The 26,922-nt window shown below is 43.5% G+C and overlaps 1 protein-coding gene across 15 annotated transcripts in view; it reads left to right on the top strand.

The window, feature by feature from the left end:
• Positions 1 to 26,803, top strand: part of LOC106586262 (dedicator of cytokinesis protein 9) — a 122,232-nt gene extending 95,429 nt beyond the window's left edge. For 3 of the 15 annotated variants that reach the window (XM_045707756.1, XM_014173341.2, XM_045707757.1), the window contains exons 16-55: positions 29 to 108; positions 252 to 439; positions 739 to 804; positions 923 to 1,015; positions 1,150 to 1,273; positions 2,514 to 2,632; positions 3,490 to 3,573; positions 3,702 to 3,791; positions 4,858 to 4,973; positions 5,189 to 5,258; positions 5,355 to 5,480; positions 5,586 to 5,657; positions 6,232 to 6,378; positions 6,534 to 6,617; positions 6,717 to 6,828; positions 7,218 to 7,259; positions 8,468 to 8,646; positions 8,744 to 8,860; positions 8,952 to 9,066; positions 9,184 to 9,317; positions 12,766 to 12,880; positions 13,099 to 13,165; positions 13,305 to 13,352; positions 14,559 to 14,698; positions 15,603 to 15,718; positions 16,020 to 16,157; positions 16,262 to 16,444; positions 16,604 to 16,717; positions 16,858 to 17,073; positions 17,292 to 17,451; positions 20,093 to 20,199; positions 20,888 to 21,010; positions 21,139 to 21,252; positions 21,604 to 21,609; positions 22,759 to 22,905; positions 23,039 to 23,249; positions 24,072 to 24,262; positions 24,734 to 24,834; positions 24,957 to 25,095; positions 25,482 to 26,803. In XM_045707756.1, the coding sequence (XP_045563712.1) occupies positions 29 to 108; positions 252 to 439; positions 739 to 804; positions 923 to 1,015; positions 1,150 to 1,273; positions 2,514 to 2,632; positions 3,490 to 3,573; positions 3,702 to 3,791; positions 4,858 to 4,973; positions 5,189 to 5,258; positions 5,355 to 5,480; positions 5,586 to 5,657; positions 6,232 to 6,378; positions 6,534 to 6,617; positions 6,717 to 6,828; positions 7,218 to 7,259; positions 8,468 to 8,646; positions 8,744 to 8,860; positions 8,952 to 9,066; positions 9,184 to 9,317; positions 12,766 to 12,880; positions 13,099 to 13,165; positions 13,305 to 13,352; positions 14,559 to 14,698; positions 15,603 to 15,718; positions 16,020 to 16,157; positions 16,262 to 16,444; positions 16,604 to 16,717; positions 16,858 to 17,073; positions 17,292 to 17,451; positions 20,093 to 20,199; positions 20,888 to 21,010; positions 21,139 to 21,252; positions 21,604 to 21,609; positions 22,759 to 22,905; positions 23,039 to 23,249; positions 24,072 to 24,262; positions 24,734 to 24,834; positions 24,957 to 25,095; positions 25,482 to 25,607 (4,720 nt within the window). In that variant the 3' untranslated portion in view covers positions 25,608 to 26,803. The other 12 variants (XM_014173354.2, XM_014173355.2, XM_045707755.1 and 9 more) reach the window with 11 other exon arrangements.
• Positions 26,804 to 26,922: the final 119 nt, after the last annotated feature.

Raw genomic sequence — 26,922 nt, 5'->3', positions numbered from 1 at the left:
CGCTGCTTATTTTGCTTCTCCTCCCTAGGCCAGAGAAGATGGCCAAGCTCCCTGTCATCTTAGGAAACCTAGACGTTACCATTGACAATGTTGCCCCTGACTTGACAAGTAAGCACTCCAAACTCAGCTCACACTGGGAACATGAAAGATGAAAGCGGTTTCTTTTAATGTCAGGTTGGTCTGATTATCTGTCGGCTGTTTATTTGATTCCCCCCCCTCGCCCCGTCTGTTCTGTGTCTGCGTGTTCGTAGGTTGTGTTACCTCATCCTACATTCCTGTGAAGACTTTTGCGAGCAGTGAGAAGACAAACATCTTCTTTGAAGTGGAGGAGTTTGTTCCCTGCATAGCCAAGTGCTCCCAGCCGTTCACCATCTACAACAATCACCTCTATGTCTACCCCAGGCACCTGAAGTACGACAGCCAAAAATCCTTCACAAAGGTATAGTCACAAACATTGACCCTACATTTCTGTTTGATCAAATTATGTATACTGTACATTTACGTGAATTTCAAATCATGAATCATATTTTGACGCAGTCTGTACACTGATGTATCAACTCCGCTATTTGCTATTGCATTTCATATGACTGCATAGTAGTGGTAAGGTACTTGTAACTTGTCCAACTTTCTCAAACTGAGAAAGAAACTTTGCTCTAGACAGTACAGCAGAAATGTGTTCCCGCCAGCATCTTCAAGTAGGTCAGCTTTGTTCTGTCTCTCTCCTCCCTCTCCCCTCAGGCTAGAAACATAGCTGTCTGCATCGAGTTCAAGGACTCGGATGAGGAGGAGGCTGTTTCGCTCAAGGTAAGCTCCTAGTCATATGACTCCTTCTGGCAGAGTTCCTGAAGCCACAGTGTCATTTGGTAGCAGAAGAACTGCATACTACTTAGGGGAGTAAACGTACTGTTGTTATTACCCACAGTGCATCTATGGTCGACCAGGAGGACCCCTGTTTACCAAAAATGCATTTGCTGCAGTATTACATCACCAACATAGCCCAGAGTTTTATGATGAGGTACGTTGTTATAACAAGCCAACCTGGCCATCTTTATACAGACAGCTCCAGTCATGATTAGTAAGCAGACGAAGCAGTGGCAGCATGTATGCTTGCTAACCCGTAGGGTGTATATTTTTGTTCCTGTCCCTCAGTTTAAGATGGAGCTTCCCACCCAGCTCAACGAGAAGCACCATCTGCTGTTCACCTTCTTCCACGTCAGCTGTGACAGCAACAGCAAGGCCAGCACCAAGAAGAGAGACGTGGTGGAGACACAAGGTATTTATTTATTTCACCTTTATTTATCCAGGTAGGCCAGTTGAACAGGTTCTCATTTACAACTGCGACCTGGCCAAGGTAAAGCAAAGCGGTGTGACCAAAAACAACAACGCCGAGTTACACATAAACAAACGTACAGTCAATAACACAAAAGAAGAGAAAAATCGAAAGATCTATGTACAGTGTGTGCAAATGTAGAAGAGTAGGGAGGTAAGGCAAAAAATAGGCCATGGAGGCAAAATAATTACAATTTAGCATTAACACTTGATAGTTGTGCAGATGATGACGTGCAAGTAGAGATACTGGGGTGCATAAGAGCAAGAGGATAAGTAACAATACGGGGATGAGGTAGTTGGCTGTGCTATTTACAGATTGGCTGTGTACAGGTACAGTGATCGGTAAGCTGCTCTGACAGCTGATGCTTAAAGTTAGAGAGGGAGATATAAGACTCCAGCTTCAGTGATTTTTGCAATTCGTTCCAGTCATTGGCAGCAGAGAAGTGGAGGGAAAGGCGGCCAAAGGAAGTGTTGGCTTTGGAGGTGACCAGTGAAATATACCTGCTGGAGCGCGTGCTATGGGTGGGTGTTGCTATGGTGACCAGTGAGCTGACATAAGGCAGGGCTTTACCTAGCATAGACTTATAGATGACCTGGATCCAGTGGGTTTGGCGACAAATATGTAGCGAGGGCCAGCCAACGAGAGCATACAGGTCGCAGTGGTGGGTAGTATATGGGGCTTTGGTGACAAAACGGATGGCACTGTGACAGACTACATCCAGTTTGCAGGTAGACACCAGACCCAGGATTAGGTTTGCAAAATTCCGGGAATTTTCAATACATTCCGGGAATTTTCAATAAATTCCCTGTTTTTGTTGTCTTCAGAAATCCTGGTTGGAGTGTTCCAGGTTTCCTACTTATTCCCTCCTGATTTCAGGCAATCCTCCAACCGGAACTGAAATTTTGCAACCCTACTTAGGATACAGCCCTCAAGGCCTAGGTCTAGTGTTAAGCCATGCAAATTCATTGTATCCACCCCGTTTCTTTCCATTGCCCTCCCCAGTATAACGATTTGTGTCTGTGCCAGTTTCCATTCTTCCCTATTCTCCCAGTGCTGAGTCACTGTTGGGCGTGACCATAGAGATCCTAGTAAATGAATTAGTTTTCTAATTCCTAATTCTATGGGTATGACACTGTCTGTGAGCAGACTGACAGTCCTGTCTCTTGTCCTTGTCTCTCCCCAGTGGGTTACGCCTGGCTGCCTCTGCTGAAGGATGGCAGGGTGATCATGAATGAGAGTCACGTCCCCGTGGCTGCCAACCTGCCCGCTGGCTACCTCAGCTGTCAGGAGGGTGTCAGCAAGGTAGCGCTCCCTTCACTCCCACAGACACACACACTGTGGCTTCCTTCTCCCTTTCCGTGGCTCTGTTTTTCTTTTTTTATTTAACTAGGCAAGTCAGTTAAGAACAAATTCTTATTTACAATGACGGCCTAGGAACAGTGGGTTAACTGCCTTGTTCAGGGGCAGATTTTTACCTTGTCAGCTCGGGGATTCGATTTAGCAACCTTTCGGTTACTGGCCCTACGCTCTAACCACTAGGTTACCTGCCGCCCCGTCCTTCATCACCGCAAGACTGAAAGAACATAATGGGTTTAAAGCAATCGGATTTAAACCTATCCAGTCATTATAGATCAGTAAAATCGAACCTATTTTGGCCGTGAAAGAAAGTAGAGCCGTGGGCCACAGACTTAACCTTTGTGTGTAGTGCCCTGCCTGTAAATTAGAGTTGGCACTGTGGGGATTACTTGTTGTCTGCCTCAAGGTTGTGTGAGATGTAATTATCCAATCAGGGAATGTGAAAGCGTACAACAGTGTGACCAAACAATATTAAGCTAATTGCATGCGAATATATGGCTGAATTATTTACTGATGTGAGTTTCAACTTAATCTTTAGCTTTAGATCTGTTGTCAGCGTTGTTTTGGATCAACCTACGGTAAACTTAAATGCCTTTCATTTTGTATACGTTTCTGCAACTACCTCCCCCTAACAAGCAATGTTTGAAATATGTCCTACCCTCTTGTGGCATTGCTACACTGATTCCTATCACGGAGTGCCGTTTTAAATACATCACCAATACATGTTGCGTGATCCAGTACATAACCAATGATAACCACTGTCGTTGTTTTTATGATTGAAATATGTCCCATGTCTCACGCAGCAGCATCCTGAAATCAAATGGGTGGATGGAGGGAAGCCTTTGTTCAAGGTGTCCACTCACCTCGTCTCCACAGTGTACACTCAGGTTGGTATCATTTCACAGATTAGCTCAGGGACACAACTGACCCAGGATTCTGAAAGGCTTGTTCTCCATTGTCTTTTCTAGAAATCTTGTGTTCTAACAGCTCTACCTTTTTTTTCTTTCCTCTATAGGATCAACATTTGCACAATTTCTTTGCCCACTGTCAGAGCACAGAGTCTGTAGCCCAGGTGGCGGCAGGAGAGCTGGTCAAGTATCTGAAGGTAAAGCAGCAACTGTGGCACCTATGGGTCTGACAGAAATGACGCTTGTCACATCTCCCCAGCACCTGTCACCCATCACTCTGATTTCCTCAGGATGTTTAGAAATCTGTGCTTGTTTCCTCAGGCTGGGGTGGGACAATGCTAACATGACCCTAGGCTCTAATCCACGGGTGCTCTCTCCATTGTCCCCCTGTGGACATCGACATTTTCAGATGCATCTCTGGGGTGCTCATGTAAACACACTAGTCCACAGCACACAAACAATGGCAAGAGGGTCACACAAGATCAGGATTTAGCAGAGAGCGTTTCACTGGCAGGTTGCCAAATTATTTGGCCGGCTTTGGCTGTGTTAGCGGCCCCTACAAATGTAGGCTCTTAATTTGATCACCTTGTTGCAGGGGAACTTTCCTGCAGTGCAGGAAACACTTTGTGTATTTGGGGTTTAAAAAGGCTTCTGAAGTTTTTAAATTCCACTTTGAAATTTTACACTTGATCTTCTGTTATAATAATGTATCAACCCCTACAAAAATGTCCATTAATTATAATCCACATATTTCACATTTCCTGTTGCCACAGGATTATTTTCCTGCTGTAGCAAACTGTCTCAAATTAAGATCCTAAATACCCAGTGATGCACCAGTGCCCCGCTCTGCCTCATTCCAGGATAGACGTGTTTGTGTGATTAACACATGCTTATTCTCAGGTGTGTCCTGTTATTCTGTGCGACTTCCGTTTCCTCTTACGCAAGCTTGTGTTTGTTTTTTTTCCCGCCTCTTTTGGATGTGGGATGGAACTTTCACCCCCTCATAGACTCCGAGACTGATTAGAGCCAGGATGGGAGGGAATGTTTACAGTACGCCACCAAGCATTTACATTGAAGCTGATTCTTGTTCTCATGTAGCCTTGTTTTATCTCCCACTCAGAATAGTTTTATCGATTAAGTCAATTCTGATCATGCAGTTAACCCTGTCTAGCTCTTTAATGTGCTTGTGGATGATATTCTGCAGGTTCAGAACACAATGCCTTGAGCATCTTATTTACTGCATTCTACCCCCACCCACCTCAGAGTCTTCATGCTATGGAAAGTCACGTGATGGTTAAGTTCCTGCCCACCACTCTCAACCAGCTGTTCCGGGTGTTGACAAGTGCCACCCATGAGGAGGTGGCCGTCAACGTCACCAGGTCAGTGGTCTGGCTCCCAAATGGCACCCTTTTCCCTATCTAGTGCAATACATTTGACTAGGGCCCATAGGGAAACTCTATGGGGCATAGGCTGCCGTTATGGACATAGCCATAGACATGGTACACTGGGTTCTCTATGGAAGCCTCAGTGTTGACATAAACCACAAACATGTTATTATTGCAGAACTCTTACACATGCTTTTTGCCCCGTTCAGAGTCATGATTCACATTGTTGCCCAGTGCCACGAAGAGGGGTTGGAGCACTACCTGCGATCATATGTCAAGGTAATCGTCATACTGGTCCATTTATCATATGGCACATTTTCTTATGCTGTGTTTATAGAAAAGCTGTTCTTTTTTTTTGTCTCTTTCCTGGTTCAGTATGTGTTTAAGACCGAGCCATACACAGCCACTACCACGAGAACAGTACATGAGGAGCTGGCCAAAGCCATGACTGCAATTCTAAAGCCTTCCACAGACTTCCTCACCAGCAACAAGCTGCTTAAGGTAATAGATAGCACAGCATTAGTGTGGAAAAGGAGACGATGGACATTTGCATCAGGTTTCATGTTGGCATTGATTTGTATTTGTTTCTGTATCTCTGTTTCGTAGTACTCCTGGTATTTCTTCGAAGCCTTAGTAAAGTCCATGGCCCAGTACTTGATTGAGAGCAGTAAAGTCAAGGTAAGTCTGATGTTGACACTTTACTAAGCCAACTAAGTCTTCATTTTTCTTTTATAGAAATGTCAGCTTATCAGTGATCGTTCCTAACATGCACAGCCATGTGGGCTGCCACATTCCTCCCACAGAATAAAGCACAGCCATAACTAACCATCGCCTCAATGCTATCCACAGCAATCTCTCCTAACCAACCATAGCCCTGAGTTTCCTCTCTGGCATGGCCGTGTATAATCAGGAAGCTGCTGTAGGAACCATTAGGAGTGTGCCACACTAAACAGAGGAAACAGGGACACTCCATTAAGGATTCCCCCTCTGCTGTGGTTTTGTGGTGGTTCACTGGGATGGCCTCTCTCTGGGAATAGCTGTGGTGGGATCAGGAACACAACAACTTGTTGTTGGAAGTGTGTCGCTCTTCATGCACCACATTGGAAATTAGTGTTGTATATGAGTTTCATGTGTGAGCCTCTTGGCCCTACTAGAATCCTAACCAAAAAGGTAATTAAATCAAATAAAAAATGTACTGTAACACCACGAACAGTAACAGCTCTGGCGGTAACAGCTTGTCTCTGTTTCTCAGCTGTCCAGGAACCAGCGTTTCTCGGTCGGCTTCCACCACACGGTGGAGACCCTGGTCAACATGATGATGCCCCACATCACCCAGAAGTACAAGGACAACCTGGACGCAGCCCGGAACGCCAACCACAGCCTGGCTGTCTTCATCAAGGTCAGCTGGCGCCGTCTGATTGGCTAGTCTAGCTCCGTTGGTCCTCCTTGTAGTTGGTTCGGGATAATAACAATGTATTGGTGTTAATTAGAGGTTGATGATATCCACTGTTCTGAGCTGTATGTGGAAATGTCCTTTCTTTCCTGTGTCCACAGCGCTGTTTCACCCTGATGGATAGAGGCTTTGTCTTCAAGCAGATCAACAACTACATCAACTGTTTTGTGCCCGGAGACCCCAAGGTAGTTATCATGATTTAAATCATTATGATGACTCATTACAAATGATAGTCCACCACTATACCTTTTTTGTTTCTTACACTAACGTGCTCTTATTTTCAGACTCTGTTTGAGTTCAAGTTTGAGTTCCTGCGTGTCGTATGTAACCACGAGCACTACATTCCCTTGAATCTGCCCATGCCTTTTGGAAAGGGGAGGATACAGAGATTTCAAGGTGAGCGCATTTCTATCATTTGGGCCAAATAAAAGCGAGTGTACGCAGGTATACCAGGGTCATATGAGGTACATCGATTCAACTAGAAGCACAAGGCTTTTGTAATATGAAGTTTTGAGGGCTGTCTACCAAAGGCTCTTGTCCATTTTTACATAGAGTGTTTCAGCAGAGAGTGTTTCAGCAGATAGTGGATTCAATCGTTTCTCCAGCAGCATCTCGTCAAACTCAAGCACAGTACCCGTACTGTCCAAGTTCTGTCAGCCAAATGTCATAAAGACACGTTACAGTATATCATGTACTGTTCTCTTTGTGTTCTTGCTGCCTCTGTTTTGGAATAGAGCTTATTTGTTTGTTTCCACTTTGTTCCTCTTCTCTCTTTTGCCAATTAGCTTTACTTTCTCCCAACATGGAGTCATACAATAATCCTGTAGGTAGGTTCAAGGTGTGCTGTTTGCTTGTCCTGTCAGAAAAAAAAAATACTTTGACCCACCCCCCCCCCCCTCCCTTTTAATTATGGCCACATGGGCAAAAGAATCCCCTTGAACAACTCAATTGAATCATTCATTCAACAGCGTCATTGCATACATTTGGCGTGGATGTGGAATGATTCATTTGTCTCTCCCATGTCTAATACTAAATGATTTATCTCCATCTATATGAACTGTAATTGGCTGTAAGGAATGAGTTAGAAAATGTATGGGTGTGTGTACGTTTTAATTCTTTGGACTACAAAGCGTTCTTATTTCTGTGACTAGGGTTTGGATTGTGCAACTATAGCAATAGGTTTGTACTTGAGGGCAAAAGTTTTTCCTTTTTTTCCCAATTTGATTTCAATTTCGGAGGTGTTTTACATTTAAAATGTGCATGTAAACCAATTACAGCTCATATTGAGGCTAACAGTGGATGTGAAATTTTATCACCATTTCAGTACACCTTCTGTGTGTCACTTGTGATTTGATTTGACTTGTGCCTCATGCTCTGTGACGCTCCGGTTATTTGCCAGTCTGTTACCCATAACAACCACCTTGCTTGCTAACTGTATCTGTTTATTCACTGCCTGGTCCCTGACTCCTTTAGACTCATAATTACCAGACAAATTGCCGATCTGTGTAGCAAAACAGAATGTAAGCTCGTGAGCCTTCCAGGATGGTTGTACGAGGTTATAACTCCTGTCTGGTTGTCTATTTTGACTGATAATCTCTGTTATATACATTTTATTGTAATACAACCACTCTTCTTTTGATTTTAGTTGTTGCGTATTTTTTTTATTATTGTATCTAATCAATTATCATAAGTGATCATGAAAATGTAATCATATAGTAGCTCACTGTAACCAATATGTGTTATCCTATCCTTACGCAAATACATTATCAGCATGGATTGGGGTTGTTTTGTTGTTGGTTTGTTTGAATACTTTATCTTGTTGGAAAAGTTTCTCAGCGTTGGAAATAGTTTTGTGGACCGGATTACAATCTTTATTAGAGTTCAAGTGCAGTTGAACTTCATTCGGATGGCGCCAGTCTATTTAAGGGCAAAGGTCGGCTCAGTGCTACACTTGGTGATATTGTTTACATCGGGGCAGATAGTTTAGGTTCAGGACTTCCTCCTAAAGTTTGTCTCCTGTCTGTCCTCCTTCCAGACCTCCAGTTGGACTACTCGCTGACAGACGACTTCTGTAAGAACCACTTCCTGGTTGGGTTGCTGCTGCGGGAGGTGGGCGGGGCCCTGCAAGAGTTTCGAGAGATCCGTCAGATATCCATCCACGTGCTCAAGAACCTGATGGTCAAGCACACCTTTGACGAACGCTACACCTCCAAGGTAAGCAGACAAATTCCCTCCACCTCTTTCCTCTAGTCGTTTTGAAATTCATCATAAGGGACAATGAAGTTTAATCAGAGCTTTATCTCTGTTTCAGAGCCAGCAGGCTAGGTTGGCAACTCTCTACCTGCCCCTGTTTGGTCTGCTCCAGGAGAACGTCAACAGGCTTAATGTGAAGGAAGTCTCCCCGTTCATCATCAACCACTCCAACAATGTAAGGCTGACATCTAGTGGCTGGCTACCACCACAACTCAAAGCCCTACCTGTAAATGTTTGACTTTACTAATGGTCCATTTTCCTTTCAGAATGGAAGAGATGACCCACTCCTGGGCAACTCCATGATGATGACGCCTCCACGCTCCAGTACTTTGTTAGACAACAGTTTGCACAAGGATGTGTTTGGGGTTATCTCTGGCACCGGTGAGATTCAGTCGGCTTTTGGCAGGCAACGATATGACACTCGACTCATGTTGTCCCGTGGCAATTGAGCGACATGCGGGCCATGAGTTTAACTGTGCTGTTGTCTTTGTTCTCCAGCCTCCCCCCACGCGTCCTCCACCCCCAACGTTAACTCTGTCCGCCACGCTGACTCCCGGGGCTCCCTCATCAGCACTGACTCTGGCAACAGTCTTCATGAGAAGAGCAATGATAAGACCAACTCCCTGGACAAGGTACAACTCCATGGAGTCATAGTACAGCCACTGTCATGGACCATTACTTAAAGTTGATCATTTCTGCTTTAACTTATTGAGGGTGTAGCCTATGCCTGTTGTATGTGTCCTACTGGCACATGACCTCCATCAGGATATCAGATCACGGCAGTGCTGTTAGTCCATTTGGGCTAGAAATAAATCTGTACGGGTCAATATGAGTTTAGCAGCTATTCAGTGAATGAGATTTAGGCCACGTATTTAGTTGAGGATGTTTCATGCATCATTTTCTGTGTTTCTCACTGACACATAAGAGGTGCATCCATTACGGTGGCAAGAAAAAGTATGTGAACCCTTTGGAAATACCTGGATTTCTGCATAAATTGGTCATAACATTTAATCTGATCTTCATCTAGGTCACAACAATAGACGAACACAGTCTGCATAAACTAATAACACACAAACAATGATACGTTTTCATGTCTTTATTGAACACACCGTGTAAACATTCACAGTACAGGGTGGAAAAAGTATGTGAGCCCTTGGATTTAATAACGGATTGACCTTCCTTTGGAAGCAATAACCTCAACCAAACGTTTTCTGTAGTTGCGGATCAGACCTGCACAACGGTCAGGAGGAATTTTGGATCATTCCTCTTTACAAAACTATTTCAGTTCAGCAATATTCTTGGGATGTCTGGTGTGAACTGCACTCTTAGGTCAGACCTCAGCATCTCAATCGGGTTGAGGTCAGGATTCTGACTGGGCCACTCCAGAAGGTGTATTTTCTTCTGTTGAAGCCATTCTGTTGTTGATTTACTTCTGTGTTTTGGGTCGTTGTCCTGTTGCATCACCCAACTTCTGATGAGCTTCAATTGGCGGACAGATAGCCTTACATTCTCCTACAAAATGTCTTGATAAACTTGGGAATTCATTTTTCCGTCTGATTGCAAGCTGTCCAGGCCCTGAGGCAGCAAAGCAGCCCCAAACCATGATGCTCCCTCCACCATACTTTACAGTTGGGATGAGGTTTTGATGTTGGTGTGCTGTGCCTTTTTTTTCTCCACACAGTGTTGTGTGTTCCTTCCAAACAACTCAACAGTAGTTTAATCTGTCCATAGAATATCTTGTCAGTTGCGCTGTGGAACATCCAGGTGCACTTCTGCAAACTTCAGACGTGTAGCAATGTTTTTTTTGGGGCAGCAGTGGCTTCATCCGTGGGATCCTCCTATGAACACCATTCTTGTTTAGTGTATTACCTATCGTAGGTTGTTAGCATGTTCCAGAGATTTCTGTAAGTCTTTAGCTGACACTCTAGGATTCTTCTTAACCTCATTGAGCATTCTGCGCTGTGCTCTTGCAGTCATCTTTGCAGCAAGGCCACTCATATGGAGAGTAGCAACAGTGCTGAACTTTCTCCATTTATAGACAATTTGTCTTACTGTGGACTGATGAACATCAAGGCTTTTAGAGATACTTTTGTAACCCTTTCCAGCTTTATGCAAGTCAACAATTCTTAATCTTAGGCCTTCTGAGATATTTTGTTTGAGGCATGGTTCACATCAGGCAATGCTTCTTGTGAATAGCAAACTCAAATTTTGGGAACATTTTTTATAGGGCAAGGCAGCTCTAACCAACATCTCCAATCTCGTCTCATTGATTGGACTCCAGGTCAGCTGACTCCTGACTCCAATTAGCTTTTGGAGAAGTCATTAGCCTAGGGGTTCACATACTTTTTCCAACCTACACTGGGAATGTTTAAATATGTATTCAATATAGACAAGAAAAATACAATCATTTGTGTGTTATTAGTTTTCTATGTTTGTCTATTGTTGTGACTTCAAATTTTATGACCAATTTATGCTGAAATCCAAGTAATTCCAAATGGTTGACATATTTTTTCTTGCCACTGTATACCTGTGACAGTTGTGAGGTTACCCCTATTAACTTGTGGTTGTACAATTGACTCCTCCACCCACCCACACACTCCTGCTGCTGGCAGAAGGAGAATATCAGGCGGAGACACTCTGCCAACGTGCTGCACTTCTTTTCCGAGCCCGAGGACGCCGTGCTTTCCATTCGCTCCAAGCGCGCCACCATGGACTTTTCCCTGCTCACTGTCCCCAGTGTCTCAGAGAATCATGTCCCGCATCACACCACCACTCCACTCCAAGTACAGAATACCAATAAACCTCCCTCACCCCTCGCTTCCTCCCAAGAGTGTCCCATCTGGGAGTGTGTGTGAGAGAGTGTGTATGTGTGTTTTAGTCTTTGCCGAGTTCCTTTCTTTGCCAGGCGGATGATACAGTTTCGTCTCTGGTGCCATGAAGCTCAGCTACTGTGTGACTTCATGGGGCTTTCTGTAGGAGTGATACACACAGCTACTGTGCGGCTTCATGGGGCTTTCTGTAGGAGTGATACACACAGCTGGAGCCTCTTTATTTTTTGATCTCGCTCACATGTGCTGTGTGACTTTTCTATCTAAGTCTGTAAGAGTTCTGAGGACCAGTTTTTGTAGGATCTTCCCTTTCTTTGTGTTATGTTTCTCTCAATTTTTTTTCCACTGTTTTTTTCTTTTTGAATGATACTCTGAGGAGACAGTTAGCCAGAAGGGGAAAGAAAAACATGAATGTGTAATATCTGCTTAATTTTTAGGCTGTGAATGATACCCATGTAGTATATTTCCAATTATAAATCTTTCTTAATAAATAATGCATGCAAATGATCGCCTACCCTCTTCAGTCAAGTTCCCAGACTTATTTGGGGCAGCTAAGTTTAGCTGCTAACTTTCTCTGTCAACACTCCTCCAAGACAAGACGTAGCTTCAGTCTTTCCGTGAGGTCATCCTCAGTTAGGAGTTCTGGTCTAGACTAACTCACCGCTGGCAACGGAAGACGCTGTATTCCGCCAAACCCACGCTGTGGTATAACTCCTGGTTCCTGCTCCCTGCACTCTGTCCCGGCTTGGAGAATTCTAGTGATTAGGCCCTGCACGTAGAGCTGGCAGTCTCACCCACGTCTAGAGGCCAACAGGGCCTGAGTGACTGACTCCATTAGTGTAGTCATACTGCACCGTGAGTCATACTACATGCTTATCAGCACATCGTATCACATGAATACTAATGTATAGGATGGAGATGTACTGAAGGGCAATTTAGTATTACATAATAATGGCAATGATAAACTCTCAATTTTTTTGTGTTTGCTGATGAATGTACATTCATCAGCGTTCAATATTTTAAATGTCCTAGTTTTTTTTTCTACCCGTTTTGCCTTTTAGAACATGGACGGATTAAGATTAGATGACAAAGTAGACAACAAAATGGCAAATATGTCAACAAAGACAGGAATAGGACAAATACTACAAATCTCCCAATAGCATTATGCTGTGAATAGAGCAGTGCAACATGGCATAAGTAGAGTGTTGTAGTGTATTCCAGCTGATCTCTGACCAGCTCGTCTGTCCCTCAGAACCAGCCAGCCTCAGCCCTGGGCAGCAGCCTACTGCGCTGTGACAAACTGGACCAGGCTGAGATCAAGAGCCTGCTCATGTGCTTCCTGCATGTCCTCAAGAGCATGTCTGAGGGTAAGACCACACCTCTCTCTAGTGCAAGTACATGATTATATGGTCTTTTGGGGGGGGTTAGGATATGCTTAGTGACCCGTGTTTTCTACAGCCAGTAGTTTCCCCAAGACTACATCCCACATGACACCCTATCCTCTATTTAGTGCACTGCTTTTGACCCAGTGCCATTCGGGACGCAGCGCAGGTGACTCTCTAACTCCCTTCTATCCTTCGTTCAGATGCTCTGTTTACATACTGGAACAAGGCCTCGTCTGCTGAGCTCATGGACTTCTTCACACTAGTAGAGTAAGAAGTGAACTCGGCTTGGCCGTGTTGTCGTTGTCCTGATGCTACTCCATACCATTTACCGTGCATATCGGGGGATGTTTAAGCGTCCTCTGTCCACATTGAGTAACGATGAGTCTCCCAACGTTTTTGTTTCCAGGGTGTGTCTCCATCAATTCAGATACATAGGAAAAAGATCCATCGCAAGGTAATGTTGTTGTCAGAATGGCTCAATTAGTTGTATGTAGCTCGTATGTAATACCTGTATATGAGACTACTCTACGTTCATGATTTATTACACTTTCATATATTTTATTTGTTTATATAATTGTGTTGATTCAAATGTTATGTTAATGTTGTGTGAATATTGTCCAACCATTTTTAGTGACATGATATTGTGCTATTTTAAGGTATAGGAATGAATGTCGTTTTGTAGTAACACCTGAGACCAGAACACAAACCTGTGACTGATATTTCTACCAATAGGCCCAAAACAGTACTAATGTGTGGTTTGTTGAGCTTGGTTAACATTGTGTGTACAGTAAAGCCCCTGAAACACTACACCTTATAAACACACTATCCAGTACGCTCATAATTTGCCTTTGGACTCTGGCACACACATTCTCTGTGGGAGCTCTGCGCCGGACACACTGATGGCTATGGGTCTCTCACTCCACTCTCTCTAACCCACCACCACTCTCTCTGTTTTTCTGTTCATTTAAATGCTGGCAAGTTTAATATAGTTTAAAAAAACATGGCTCCTGCCCCCTCCTGCTTGGGTAAGACTAGAGGTGGAATTAACTCTCCTATACTAAAAGCATGTTGTCTTCTCTCTTTTCTGATTGGCCATCTTATAACAGCACACAACTGATTGGGCATGTAATAGCACCTCACTACTCTACCCTGACATAAGCGTCACCGTATATAGTGTCCGTCACTGTCATGTGCATGCGCTGGCTTCTGCTGCTACTATCTGCTGTAATGCTGATCTGGCACTGTCTGACCCATCGCATGAGAAACACCCTTCTCTGAATCGCCTCACAACTATGCTTTTACTTCTCAACACTGAATCAAGACTGTATAGATGATCAGAAATCGGAAGAGTAGCAGTCTGTTAAATTAGCTCAAAGATGCTCCAAATATACCTAGAGCAGACATTTGTTCATGTCCTAGAGGTGCGCTTGATTTTCTCTTTAACCCTATTTCTAGCCTGGGAGACAGTTTATGATTAAGACGACCACAAAGGAGTCTTAAACTGATCTGGTTACCAGGCTATACAGTATATCCTACCTATTTTTTTTTTTTAATCAATAGAATAGTTAGGTATGTGTAATATCCAGTCTAACCTGCTTGACTAACCCTGGTCCTGCTGGTAGTGAGCCACTCGTCTAACAGTGTCCTGTTTCCTCATCAGGAACCAGGAAGGGGTGGGACTCGTAGCAGCACATGAGCGGAAGTCTCAGACTCTGCCTGTGTCCCGTAACAGGGCGGGAATGATGCATGCCCGCTTACAGCAACTCAGCAGCCTGGATAACTCATACACTTTTAACCACAGTAAGTGCCCCCAAACACCCACCTCTAAACCAAAGGCCCCTCTGCTCCTCCCTCTGTAGTCAGTCATCATCATCATCCTCTTCATTAGAATCATGTGTGCCAAACCCAAGTCCAAAGTCAGCCGTTCTAGAGCCGTCCATGGATGTTGTGGTTTTGAGGGAATAAAAGTTAGGGGTTTTATCCTAGAGTACATGAACCCTTGGGTTGAAGGGATGGTTATCACCGGGCCAAGTTCACTGTGTAACGTTATACTGACTTCACCGAGAGCAAAAGAGATTCAACTCTATAGTATAGGGTGTCTGTTACATGATTCCCTTTAATGAAGTGGATTTCTTTGTGTTTTCAGTGTAAGAAAGATTTCAAGTGTTCTTGGAATAGCTGTAGACCATGGTAAGAATGTATCAGGTCAACGACAGGCAGCTTACAGACTATTTACTATTAGCTCTGTTCATCTGGTTGAATTAAGAGCATGCCATTTTAGCTGAGAATGAGCCATTTTAAACCCTCTGATCCCTCTATCCTGTTCATTTCTGTTCTCCTAACTCATTTCATTGTATTCAAACCTCTGAAAAATCACAAGTTCAATGCATTTTGTTTTCAACTCCACGGAATATTATTTCCTCCTCTGAAGCAAGGTTTTCTACCTTGATACTAATGATGACTATTCTCTCTGACTGTATTGTAATGATTACTCACGAGGGCATTTATGCAGCCCTGACTCAGTCTGCAGATCAAATGGCACCCTATTCCCTATACCAGAGCCCTATGGGTCCTGTTTAAAAGTAGTGCACTAAATAGGGAATAAGGTGCAATTTGAGACTCAGTCAGAGCAGCATAAGAATTTAGGGGTGATTTGAAAATGCTCCAGCAATGTGGTGTGTGTGTGTGTGTGTGTACCCTGCAGCCTATAGCCACTCTGATGCTGACGTGGTGAACCAATCGGTCCTGGAAGCTAACATTGCCACGGAGGTCTGCCTCACCGTGCTGGACACTCTCAGCATCTTCATCATGGGATTCAAGGTACATTCCTAGCTGTGGTTTCTGTTGGTTATAATAAGCGGTCCTCAACATGTAAAAGTAATCTCAATGCCTTATGTGATTGTTATCCCAAAGTTGAAACTCCCTCTTCAGTTTTGCCTTACCAATCACTGACAAGAACGCAATCCTGCCTGTGTACATACATACAGTACATGCGTTTGATATGCCTTGTTTGTGATTTTATTGGATATGTCACCTTTTTCCCCACATCTTACTTGATGTTGTCTGTTACTGCCAGTCCCCTGGCTTTTGAAGATGAATGTCTGTACTTGTATGTCTTTAGACCCAGCTCTGTTCGGACCATGGCCACAACCCGCTCATGAAGAAGGTGTTCCAGGTCCACCTCTGCTTCCTGCAGATCAACCAATCAGAGACGGCCCTCAAGCAGGTCTTCACCTCGCTGCGCACCTTTATCTACAAAGTAAGGAGGCCAGTGGTCCTCAACACTTCGCAGTAGTGAAGTGTTTTTCTCTCCCTGTCTTAAATGTGCCGAGTATCTAATCATCACTGTGTGTCTGTTTCCAGTTCCCCTGCACCTTCTTCGAGGGTCGTGCGGACATGTGTGCTTCGTTCTGCTACGAGATCTTGAAGTGCTGCAACTCGAAGCTGAGCTCCATCCGCAGTGATGCCGCCCACCTCCTCTACTTCCTCATGAAGAGTAACTTTGACTACACCGGGCGCAAGTCCTTCGTCCGCACTCACCTACAAGTGAGAGATAGAGGGTTTCCCTTCTACATGCTGATACAGTCTCCTCTGAACATTTCTATGTAGCAGCACGCTCTATGGAGCTTTCCTAAAGAGCGGTTTGGTTGATGGTTATGGTAGTAGTTTCGTATTGATGTGTGCATTTCCTGCCCTCACGCCCAGGTGGTGATTGCCGTCAGTCAGCTGATCGCTGATGTCATTGGTATCGGAGGAACCCGCTTCCAACAGTCCCTGTCTATCATCAACAACTGTGCCAACAGTGACAAGACCATCAAGGTCAGAACCCGATGGACACTCTATTCTCATTCAAAACTCCATGCCATCAGTATTGCTTGGTCTTTAATGAACATATTAAATGAAATATATTACAGCCAAGGTTGGACCACTTGAATAATCTGCTGTATTATCCTGTGTAGAACACTGCTTTCCCGTCAGATGTGAAGGACCTGACCAAGCGGATCCGGACGGTCCTGATGGCCACGGCTCAGATGAAGGAGCATGAGAGAGACCCAGAGATGCTGGTGGACCTGCAGTATAGCCTTGCCAAGTCCTACGCCAGCACACCCGAACTCCGCAAGACTTGGCTGGACAGCATGGCCCGCATCCATGTGAAGAATGGAGACCTGTCCGAGGTCTGTACCAGGCTAGGGGTCAGAGTTTGGGCCTAAAAATATATGAGTATAAGTCAATGCCAGAGGGATGGGTGTTATTTTGATAGGTGTAGTTATTTAAGGAATGGATTATGGTAGAATCTCTATATACACAGTATGATGTTATATGTTGAATTCAAGTAATGTGGGTGGCTGGTAAAACATACTGACCTATCTGGGATGTTCTCTGTTGTCCACAGGCAGCCATGTGTTATGTGCACGTGGCGGCACTGGTGGCCGAGTATCTCCGGAGAAAAGGTGCGTTTTCCGTCAGCAGTAGAGATGTTGCTGATGATTGTCATTCGATGGTGCCGTTGTCTCTTTTCAAGACAGGAGAACTTCACAAGGGGTTCATGAATGGTCAGCGCAATGTGATTTTAATGAAAATATTGGTAGTTATTAGTTTATTAGTCAGTAGTCCAATACTATACTGTGATTAGTGTACATAGCACTATGTAATTTGTGATTCTTTCTACGTTCCGATACGATCGGAACGTAGAAATGGGGGAGAAAATGGGGGATGAGTGTGATGGGGGAGAAAATCGATACAGTGACACATAGGGATATTATTTTTGACGATATAGGGTGTTGTTTTGACAATATCGCAATATTATTTTTGCGCTAGTTGGCTGTACCTGCACCAAAACTCCTTCATAGTTTTTTTTTTTTTTTCCTCCGGCTTCTTTTTAACTAGGGAGACAGTTTGTTTTCAGCACTTCTATTTCTATATCTGATCAAAACACGTTTTCTCATGGCTCTCTCTGTCCCTCTGTAGCAGACATATGGTGAGGAATATGTTTGGAACATCAAATCGCAATAAAATGGCGGTGTTGAATCGCAATACATATACAGTTGAAGTCGGAAGTTCACATACACCTTAGCCAAATACATTTAAAATACATTTTTCAAAATTCCTGACATTTACTCCTAGTAAAAATTCCCTGTCTTAGGTCAGTTAGGATCACCACTTTATTTTAAGAATGTGAAATGTCAGAAAAATAGTAGAGAGAATGATTTATTTCAGCTCTTATTTCTTTCATCACATTCCCAGTGGGTCAGAAGTTTACATGCTACCCAATACTAATTGAGTGTATTGCCTTTTAAATTGTTGAACTTGGGTCAAATGTTTCGGGTAGCCTTCCACAAGCTTCCCACAATAAGTTGGGTGAATTTTGGCCCATTCCTCCTGACAGAGCTGGAGTAACTGAGTCAGGTTTGTAGGCCTCCTTGCTCGCACACACTTTTTCAGTTCTGCCCACAAATTTTCTATGGGATTGAGGTCAGGGCTTTGTGATGGCCACTCCAATACCTTGACTTTGTTGTCCTTAAGCCATTTTGCCACAACTTTGGAAGTATCGCTTGGAGTCATTGTCCATTTGGAAGACCCATTTGCGACCAAGCTTTAACTTCCTGACTGATGTCTTGAGATGTTGCTTCAATATATCCACATAATTCTCCTACCTCATAATGCTATCTATTTTATGAAGTGCACCAGTCCCTCCTGCAGCAAAGCACCCCCACAACATGATGCTGCAACCCCCTTGCTTCACGTTTGGGATGGTGTTCTTTGGCTTGCAAGCCTCCCATTTTTCCTCCAAACATAACGATGGTCATTATGGCCAAACAGTTCCATTTTTGTTTCATCAGACCAGAGGACATTTCTCCAAAAAGTATGATCTTTGTCCCCATGTGCAGTTGCAAACCGTAGTCTGGCTTTTTTATGACGGTTTTGGAGCAGTGGCTTCTTCCTTGCTGAGCGGCTTTTCAGGTTATGTCGATATAAGATTAGTTTTACTGTGAATATAGATACTTTTGTACCCGTTTCCTCAAGCATCTTCACAAGGTCCTTTGCTGCTGTTCTGGGATTGATTTGCACTTTTCGCACCAAAGTACGTTCATCTCTAGGAGACTCCTTCCTGAGCCGTATGACGGCTGCGTGGTCCCAAGGTGTTTATACTTGCGTACTATTGTTTGTACAGATGAACGTGGTACCTTCAGGCGTTTGGAAATTGCTCCCAAGGATGAACCAGACTTGTGGAGGTCTACATTTTTTTCTGAGGTCTCCGCTGATTTATTTTGATTTTCCCATGATGTCAAGCAAAGAGGCACTGAGTTTGAAGGTAGGCCTTGAAATACATTCACAGGTACACCTCCAATTGACTCAAATGATGTCAATTAGCCTATCAGAAGCTTCTAAAGCCATGACATCATTTTCTGGGATTTTCCAAGCTGTTTAAAGACACAGTCAACTTAGTGTATGTAAACTTCTGACCCACTGGAATTGTGATACAGTGAATTATAAGTTAAATAATCTGTAAACAATTGTTGGAGAAATTTGTTCTGTCATGCACAAAGTAGATGTCCTAACCGACTTGCCAAAACTATAGTTTGTTAACAAGACATTTGTGGAGTGGTTGAAAAACAAATTTTAATGACTCCAATCTAAGTTTATGTAAACTTCCGACTTCAACTGTAGAATCGTATTAATCGCAATACATATCGTATCTCCACCTAAGTATCGTGATAATATTGTATCGTGAGGTCCCTGACAATTCCCAGACTTAGTATGTATCAAGCGCCTCAGAGTTAGGGTGCTGATCTAGGATCAGGTCCCTCCTGTCCGTATTCAATGTGATCTAAAAGGCAAAACTGATCATAAATCAGCACTTTTGCTCTGAGATGCTTGATACATACAGCCACAGATTTTGTCATGTAACATTGTAATCTGTCGGTCTGTGTAGTTTCACACACAGCTTTTTAACACCAGAGGGATAATCAGCTCTGTGAAAGCAGGTCCACTCATAGCACACTGTATAAGAGAGCAATTATCTGTTTCCCTGACAACACATTTTGACCTTTTGCCTGTTAGTACACCAGATAATGTTCTGAATGATGCTATATTTTCCCCTTAGTGTATAACCTGTATAAAACACCACAGAAAGAAGAAAATGTCTGTCTATTTGGTTTATTGATGATGGTCACATCTCCTTAACGTCCGTAGGCATGTTCAAGCAGGGTTGCTCAGCCTTCCGGGTGGTCACTCCCAACATTGATGAAGAGGTGTCCATGATGGAGGATGTGGGCATGCAGGATGTCCACTTCAATGAGGTGAGAGACTAGCAGCCTGCTGCTCTCTGCTGCTTGATCAATACATGAGTTCTGGTGCTCGTTTGAATGTCCTTTTTTGGGCGGGGCATTCACAACTCTATCTTTTTTTTTTAATGATCAGTTTATATCCTTGGATCATTTCCAGCACACTTGCTGCTAAATTTTGGAGTTTGCACTTTCCTGGAGATAACATCTCTACAAGATAGCTGCCTAGTTATCAATGAAACAGCTCTGCTCCATACTATCAAACAACATGCAAAACAAAAGCACTTACTGAACAACATGCAACCAATTCCACATCTAATGATACGCTTGAATTTATTACAAATAAATCCTCTCTGTTCTCTAATAAGGCACAGTGTAGCTTATCAATCTGTGTGGCATATGATAGCCGTCCAATAGCCATTTAGAGTTGATGCGGAACAAATGTGCATTTAAATCCCATTTTCATATCCTGTTCAGCGTATCCTCATTATACAGGATGTCATTGGAGTTATACAACCGTTGATGTTGCGTTGCATCAAGGACAATAGGCCTCCAGTACTTTCTCTTTGCACTAACCTTCATACAGCTTTCTAAATGTTCATTAATCTTTGAAATGAAGCCCTCGTGTTGTCTATAGTCAGATCACCTTCGTGTGGACACCATATGAAAAGTGGTGTTTTCTCTCGTCCTTTCTCCAAAACAGGATGTACTGATGGAGCTGTTGGAGGAGTGTGCTGATGGCCTGTGGAAGGCTGAGCGCTATGAGCTCATCTCAGACGTCTACAAGCTCATCATCCCCATCTATGAGAAGCGTAGGGACTTTGAGGTACAGCAGCAGACCTGCACCCACTGTTGGTTCCGCTCTCAAGGTCATGGGGCTCCACAGTAAAGGATAAAGGCCCAAAAATTGATAAAAGATGCTGATTCTTATCGGTGTCTTTCTCAATTCCACAGAAACTGGCTCACCTGTACGACACGCTCCATCGTGCCTACAGCAAAGTGACCGAGGTCATGCACACGGGCAAGAGGCTGCTGGGCACATATTTCAGAGTGGCTTTCTTTGGTCAGGTGAGCTAGCGATTGAAATCTGACGGTAGGCTGTTGTATCACAGAACAATGCAATGGAGATCTCACATTGTTTCACTTTCCCGCTATACTATTGCTTTTTCCCTTTCAAATACAGTATGCAGGTATTTCGATTTTGAACTAATTATATTTTCAATGTATTGTTTAAGATTAATTCAAATTCAAGGCACAAATGGCTAAATTCATAAGTGCCCTTTATCCCCCAAAAAAGAATCTTGATTTGAGCATGGGAGCTGCTGGAAGCGTTTTGATTGATAAAAGCATGACCACGTCATGTGCCCTTTTGTTATCCATTCTAATACTTTTTTCCCCTGCTTTTCATCCTCTTTAAAGGCAGCGGTAAGTTCTGCAGTAGGATCTGCTCCTGAACAGCCAAAATCTGTGCGTGGTGTGCTGTTGTTGTAATCCATGCCATTATTTCAGACAAAGTGTGCTGCTTAAAGCTCTTAGCAGTTACATTAACTCACTAACCTTCCGCCAACTTTTTGTGTTTGGTTGTGGCAACAGCATTGCATGTTGCTGATTCAATGGAATAATAGACTGTCTTCTTAGCTTCCATTTTCCAATGTTATTTTCAGTCTTCTTACACCTGGTTCTTCCTCGTTTTTCACTGTGTTAACTCTTGTGTTTTGCAGTTGTTGCTTTTGACAGTTTGCTTTGGCGTGGATAACCTTCATAGAACCATGTTACAGTGTATGTGGTGTTATAGTGTGAACACTTACATGCTATAGTTGTAGTCTGGGTAGTGTTGGAATAACTGATTTTTTGTTTTCTGTTGCTCTACCTACAACTCCGTAGCAGTACCAGTTTACTGACTCTGAGGCTGAGGTAAATGAATGAGAAAGCGAATAACGTGGTAGGCACTCTGCGTTAGAGCTTAAGGCTTGTGATGTGCCCCTGTTAGTGCAGTCAGTGGTATTAACCGCCGCCTAGCTTATCCATCTCGACCCTCTACTACTTTCTGGCTTAGTGTTGCCCTGACAACAAGCATATTATTCAAGGTTCAATGGGAGGATTCCATTTTTCATCTCTGTATCCATTCATCCAGGTGATAGCTACTTCCCCGTTCAGCTACAGTGTTGAGGGATTTTTGTATTGTTTTTTGGGTATAAATACTGTGCACCCTTTGATGGAGTGAAATCCTAACCCCTGCGTCCATCCTTTTATTTGTCCAGTAGCACTGATCCTAGATCAGTTTTGTTTGTTTCTGTGCTTTGACTGTGACACAGATCCAGGGATATGTATTTTGGGATTATTTCTTGCTCTTAGCTTCAGGATATTAAATTGTTGCTGTCACTCATCCCATTTCCACAGACAATTAGTCAACACGGCGTAGTGCCTTGCTCATTTGTCTGTTATACTCTTGTTTTTAAGTCTTCATACTGCTTTTGACGTCGTTGTTACATGAACACCTTGACATTTGGGTTTTCATTGGTTTCCTTTTCTCTAGTACTGTAACCATAGTGTGTATTTTTGGCTTCCTCCTAGGGATTCTTTGAGGATGAAGATGGTAAAGAGTACATCTACAAAGAACCCAAATTCACCCCACTGTCAGAGATATCTCAGAGGCTACTCAAGCTCTACTCTGACAAGTTTGGCCCAGAGAATGTTAAGATCATTCAGGACTCTGGGAGGGTAAGTGTCAAACCTTTACTCTTGGTATTTGACCCTCGTTTTGTGTTTTCGACGGTTGTGATTGGTCATTCCTCTTATTGGTCATTTATGTTATGTGTTCTGATTGGTCCTTTGTGTTATGTGTCCTATCCAGATCAACCCTAAAGATCTCGACTCGAAGTATGCCTACATCCAGGTGACCCATGTCACCCCGTTCCTGGAAGAGAAGGAGCTGGTGGACAGGAAGACAGACTTTGAGAAGAGCCACAACATCCGACGCTTTGTCTTCGAGATGCCCTTCACCGTGTCGGGGAAGAAGCAGGGAGGGGTGGAGGAGCAGTGCAAACGCAGGACCATCCTGACCAGTAGGTGTTCCACTTCATCTAGACAGTTAGGGCCAATGAAGGGACCCATAGGTCGACATCTTATTCCAAATGTATGTTCATTGATGTACAGGGGGCCTGACAACATCTGTAAAGAGTTTCCTATTGCTTACACAGTGAGACAAACCTATAGATGACTCTCAAGGAAAATAATGTGACGCAAATATCAGACACATTCCTTATCACTCAAACATGATCAGTGCATAGTGCTTCGAACACTCCCTGAGTGTAGCTGGGAAAGGGGAGGGTATCCAGGTAATCTACAGATGTGTAGTCCATGGGATCATGCTGTGGAGCAGACAATGGTAATAAACACATCGGTCAACACAGTTCCAGTCACAGGGGAATATTGATGTTAAACATGTCGGAGCATCTATAGTATTTACTTTGACAAGCACCTTATACCCATAGAAACCTTTTCTAGCACAGGCATGTACCTGTATCTCTACCTGGCATAATATTGCTGTAGGAAGGGTCCTGTGCAATAATGGAAATATCTGATTAGGTTCTGAGTATGTCAGCTCTTTGTTAATAATATTTCTTCATCCTAATTGGTTGTGTTTTATTGTTTTACAGTGTAAAACACTCCAATGTACAAACTTCATCTTGTATCTTCATTATCTGATAAGGCTGCCTTGCCTCAAAGGTCTTTAGTGAGTGAATGGGCAAGTCTCACGCCATCAAACTGCTTAGGACACATATCTGTCTGAACCCCTAATAAACGTATGTGTGGGTGAGGATGTTTTACGCACCTAATAGGTTGAGCAACCATGTTCACATCCATTTTCTCTCTCTCTCTCATAGCAACACACTGTTTCCCCTATGTGAAGAAGCGTATTGCGGTGATGTACCAGCATCACACAGACCTGAACCCCATAGAGGTGGCTATAGACGAGATGAGCAAGAAGGTGGCCGAGCTGAGACAGCTGGTTTCCACTAGTGATGTGGACATGATCCGCCTGCAGCTCAAACTACAGGGCAGCATCAGTGTCCAGGTACATGCCTATGTCCTCATAAACCACAATTCCTGTCCTCACTAACCACATCCCCTGTCCTCATAAACCACAATTCCTGTCCTCACTAACCACATCCCCTGTCCTCACTAACTACATCCCCTGTCCTCACTAACCACATCCCCTGTCCTCACTAACCACAGCCCCTGTCCTCACTAACCACAGCCCCTGTCCTCACTAACCACAGCCCCTGTCCTCACTAACCACAGCCCCTGTCCTCACTAACCACAGCCCCTGTCCTCACTAACCACAGCCCCTGTCCTCACTAACCACAGCCCCTGTCCTCACTAACCTCTGCTCACAAGCCCAATCTTCTGTCCTCACAGAGCACAGAAACACAACTTCTTCATTAATTTACCCATTCACCTATTTTATTCAATATTTAGAAATTCTATATGGCAAAGACATCCCTCAACTTTCCAATGTAAAATAAATGTTCTTCTCACCTTTTAGGTAAATGCTGGTCCCCTCGCATATGCCAGAGCTTTCCTGGATGATGCCAGCACCAAGAAGTATCCTGACAACAAGGTCAAACAACTTAAAGAGGTCTTCAGGTGAGTTCTTACTGAATACACATTCCCATGCCACACAACATATCTCTCCACTAAGTAATTACAGAAGACCATGAATTACATACACAATGTATTATGTATGACACTGGCCTTTTGTGGAGCAGGCAGTTTGTGGAGGCGTGTGGCCATGGCCTGGGCATCAACGAGCGGCTGATCAAAGAGGACCAGCAGGAGTACCATGACGAAATGAAGGCCAACTACAGAGACCTGGCCAGAGAGCTGTCCGCCATCATGCACGAGCCAGTAAGGAGGAGCTACCTGCTAGCATAACAAACATTGGGACTCAATATTGTTTGTGCATCAGTTGTTTTTATGATTTGTACATTTTGGAGGAATCTGTTCTATTTGTTCTGATTGCAATGCTGGTGAAACAGTTTAGTTTGAGGAATGTTATGAATCTAACCGTTATTATAAGGCGTTGGAAATGCATAGTCTAATATTTGATCTTTGATATCCCCCTTTTCCCTCTGTTTTTCCTTTGTGCTGACATGAGCAGATTGGATGGTAAAACATCTTTGGCATGGGCTTTATTTTGTGTCATTACTCCTAATTAAATTGTCTAAAATAGACCATTTATCATTTAGCATCACCTTGAACTCTCTTCCTCACTCCCTTCCTCCGCCTTCCAGATCAGTCCAGTGGAGGATGGCATGAAGAGCGTTCTTCCAGACTCGCTGCACATCTTCAATGCCATCAGTGGTACCCCCAGCGGTGCCACCATTGCGGGCATGCCCAACTCCTCCTCTGTGGTGTGAGATCCACTGGGATTGGCTGACTCCTGACCTCAACGCTCCGCATGCACGCGCCAACCAGTGCTGCCATGAGCCCCAATTCCTGCTTCACTGCTCTCCTTATCATCAAGTTTGCTCTGGCTAAAGTGAGACAATATTAATGTTCTTTTAACCTTCTCTCACCCCTCCTTTGGCTTGTCCCGTGGGCCAGGACAAAGGACCATGTCGTTTTCTGTTTTCACTATCGTATACAGTACAGCCACTCTGTGGAGGCTGGGACCAGGGACATTGATCCATGAGGACGACTGAACTAAAGGAGTTCCACATGAACAGAGGGGAGTGGGTGGAGGCGAGGTGAGGCATGGTGGGGTTGTCAATCTGTGGAGCAGACATACAGAATGAGGGGGGACTGGTGTATCCTCCACCCTGCGTCTTGAGTCTGACTGGGGTTCCTGTCTGTGTAGTGCTGGGGTTCCATGATATATACTGTATATGACATCACTGGTAGTGTTTCCTGTGGAGACGTTCCTGTAGGGATCCTTAAAGCAACACAAATGTGCATGTGATGTCACTAGCTCCCCGTCAGCCTCCTGTCGTCTCATTTTCATCTCTTTGTTTTGATCATTTGTCTTCTGCTCTGAACTCTTCAAGTGATCTTGTATGTACATTATTCCCCTTTGATAAATCTCATATTGATGTCTTGGTGAACTATATTTGCTGCATACATTGGCATTCATCTCTCTGTACATGAAGACTCGTTATGTTTTTACATTGCTGCAACTTAATGGAAAAAGAGCCTCCTATGAAAACATTAGTGTTCAACCTTAATCACTGAAATGTCTTAGAATGGGATTTTTTGTATTATTATTTTTACAGCCATGCATATAAGTATATTCCAAGCTGTTAATTCTTGTATATAAAAAAGGAGTGCAATATTTGTCTTTTGCAAGGTGTCTTGCTGTGTTGGGTTCAATACACTGTAAAGATGTTTGTCCTTCTTGCCAAAGCAACGAGGTGTGGATCCAGAGATGAGGCCTACTGTGGTAGTTTATATGAAGCTTTGACCATTTTAGTGTTCATTAACATGTTAATGAAATCATTTTTATATTTGGGAAGCATTGGGTTTTTTATTTTTATTTAACAGAAAGTCACTGTTCTGCTGTATACAGAAATGTTCCCTAATGCTTTTCTTTTAAATAAAATTCCCTTATTTCTCTGCACTTCTACTTGATTTCCTTATGAACCTTTCTCACAACATTGATGGAAGTAGTCTAGTAGCTTATTGACTGTAACGTTGTTTTGTATGATACAGTATTATCTAATTATTAGCTAATTCGAG

Source organism: Salmo salar, chromosome ssa25 (genome assembly GCF_905237065.1).
Source record: "Salmo salar chromosome ssa25, Ssal_v3.1, whole genome shotgun sequence".
Lineage (NCBI taxonomy): Eukaryota > Metazoa > Chordata > Actinopteri > Salmoniformes > Salmonidae > Salmo > Salmo salar.
Note: the sequence above shows the minus strand (reverse complement) of the source record. Positions and strands in the feature narration are given on the sequence as shown.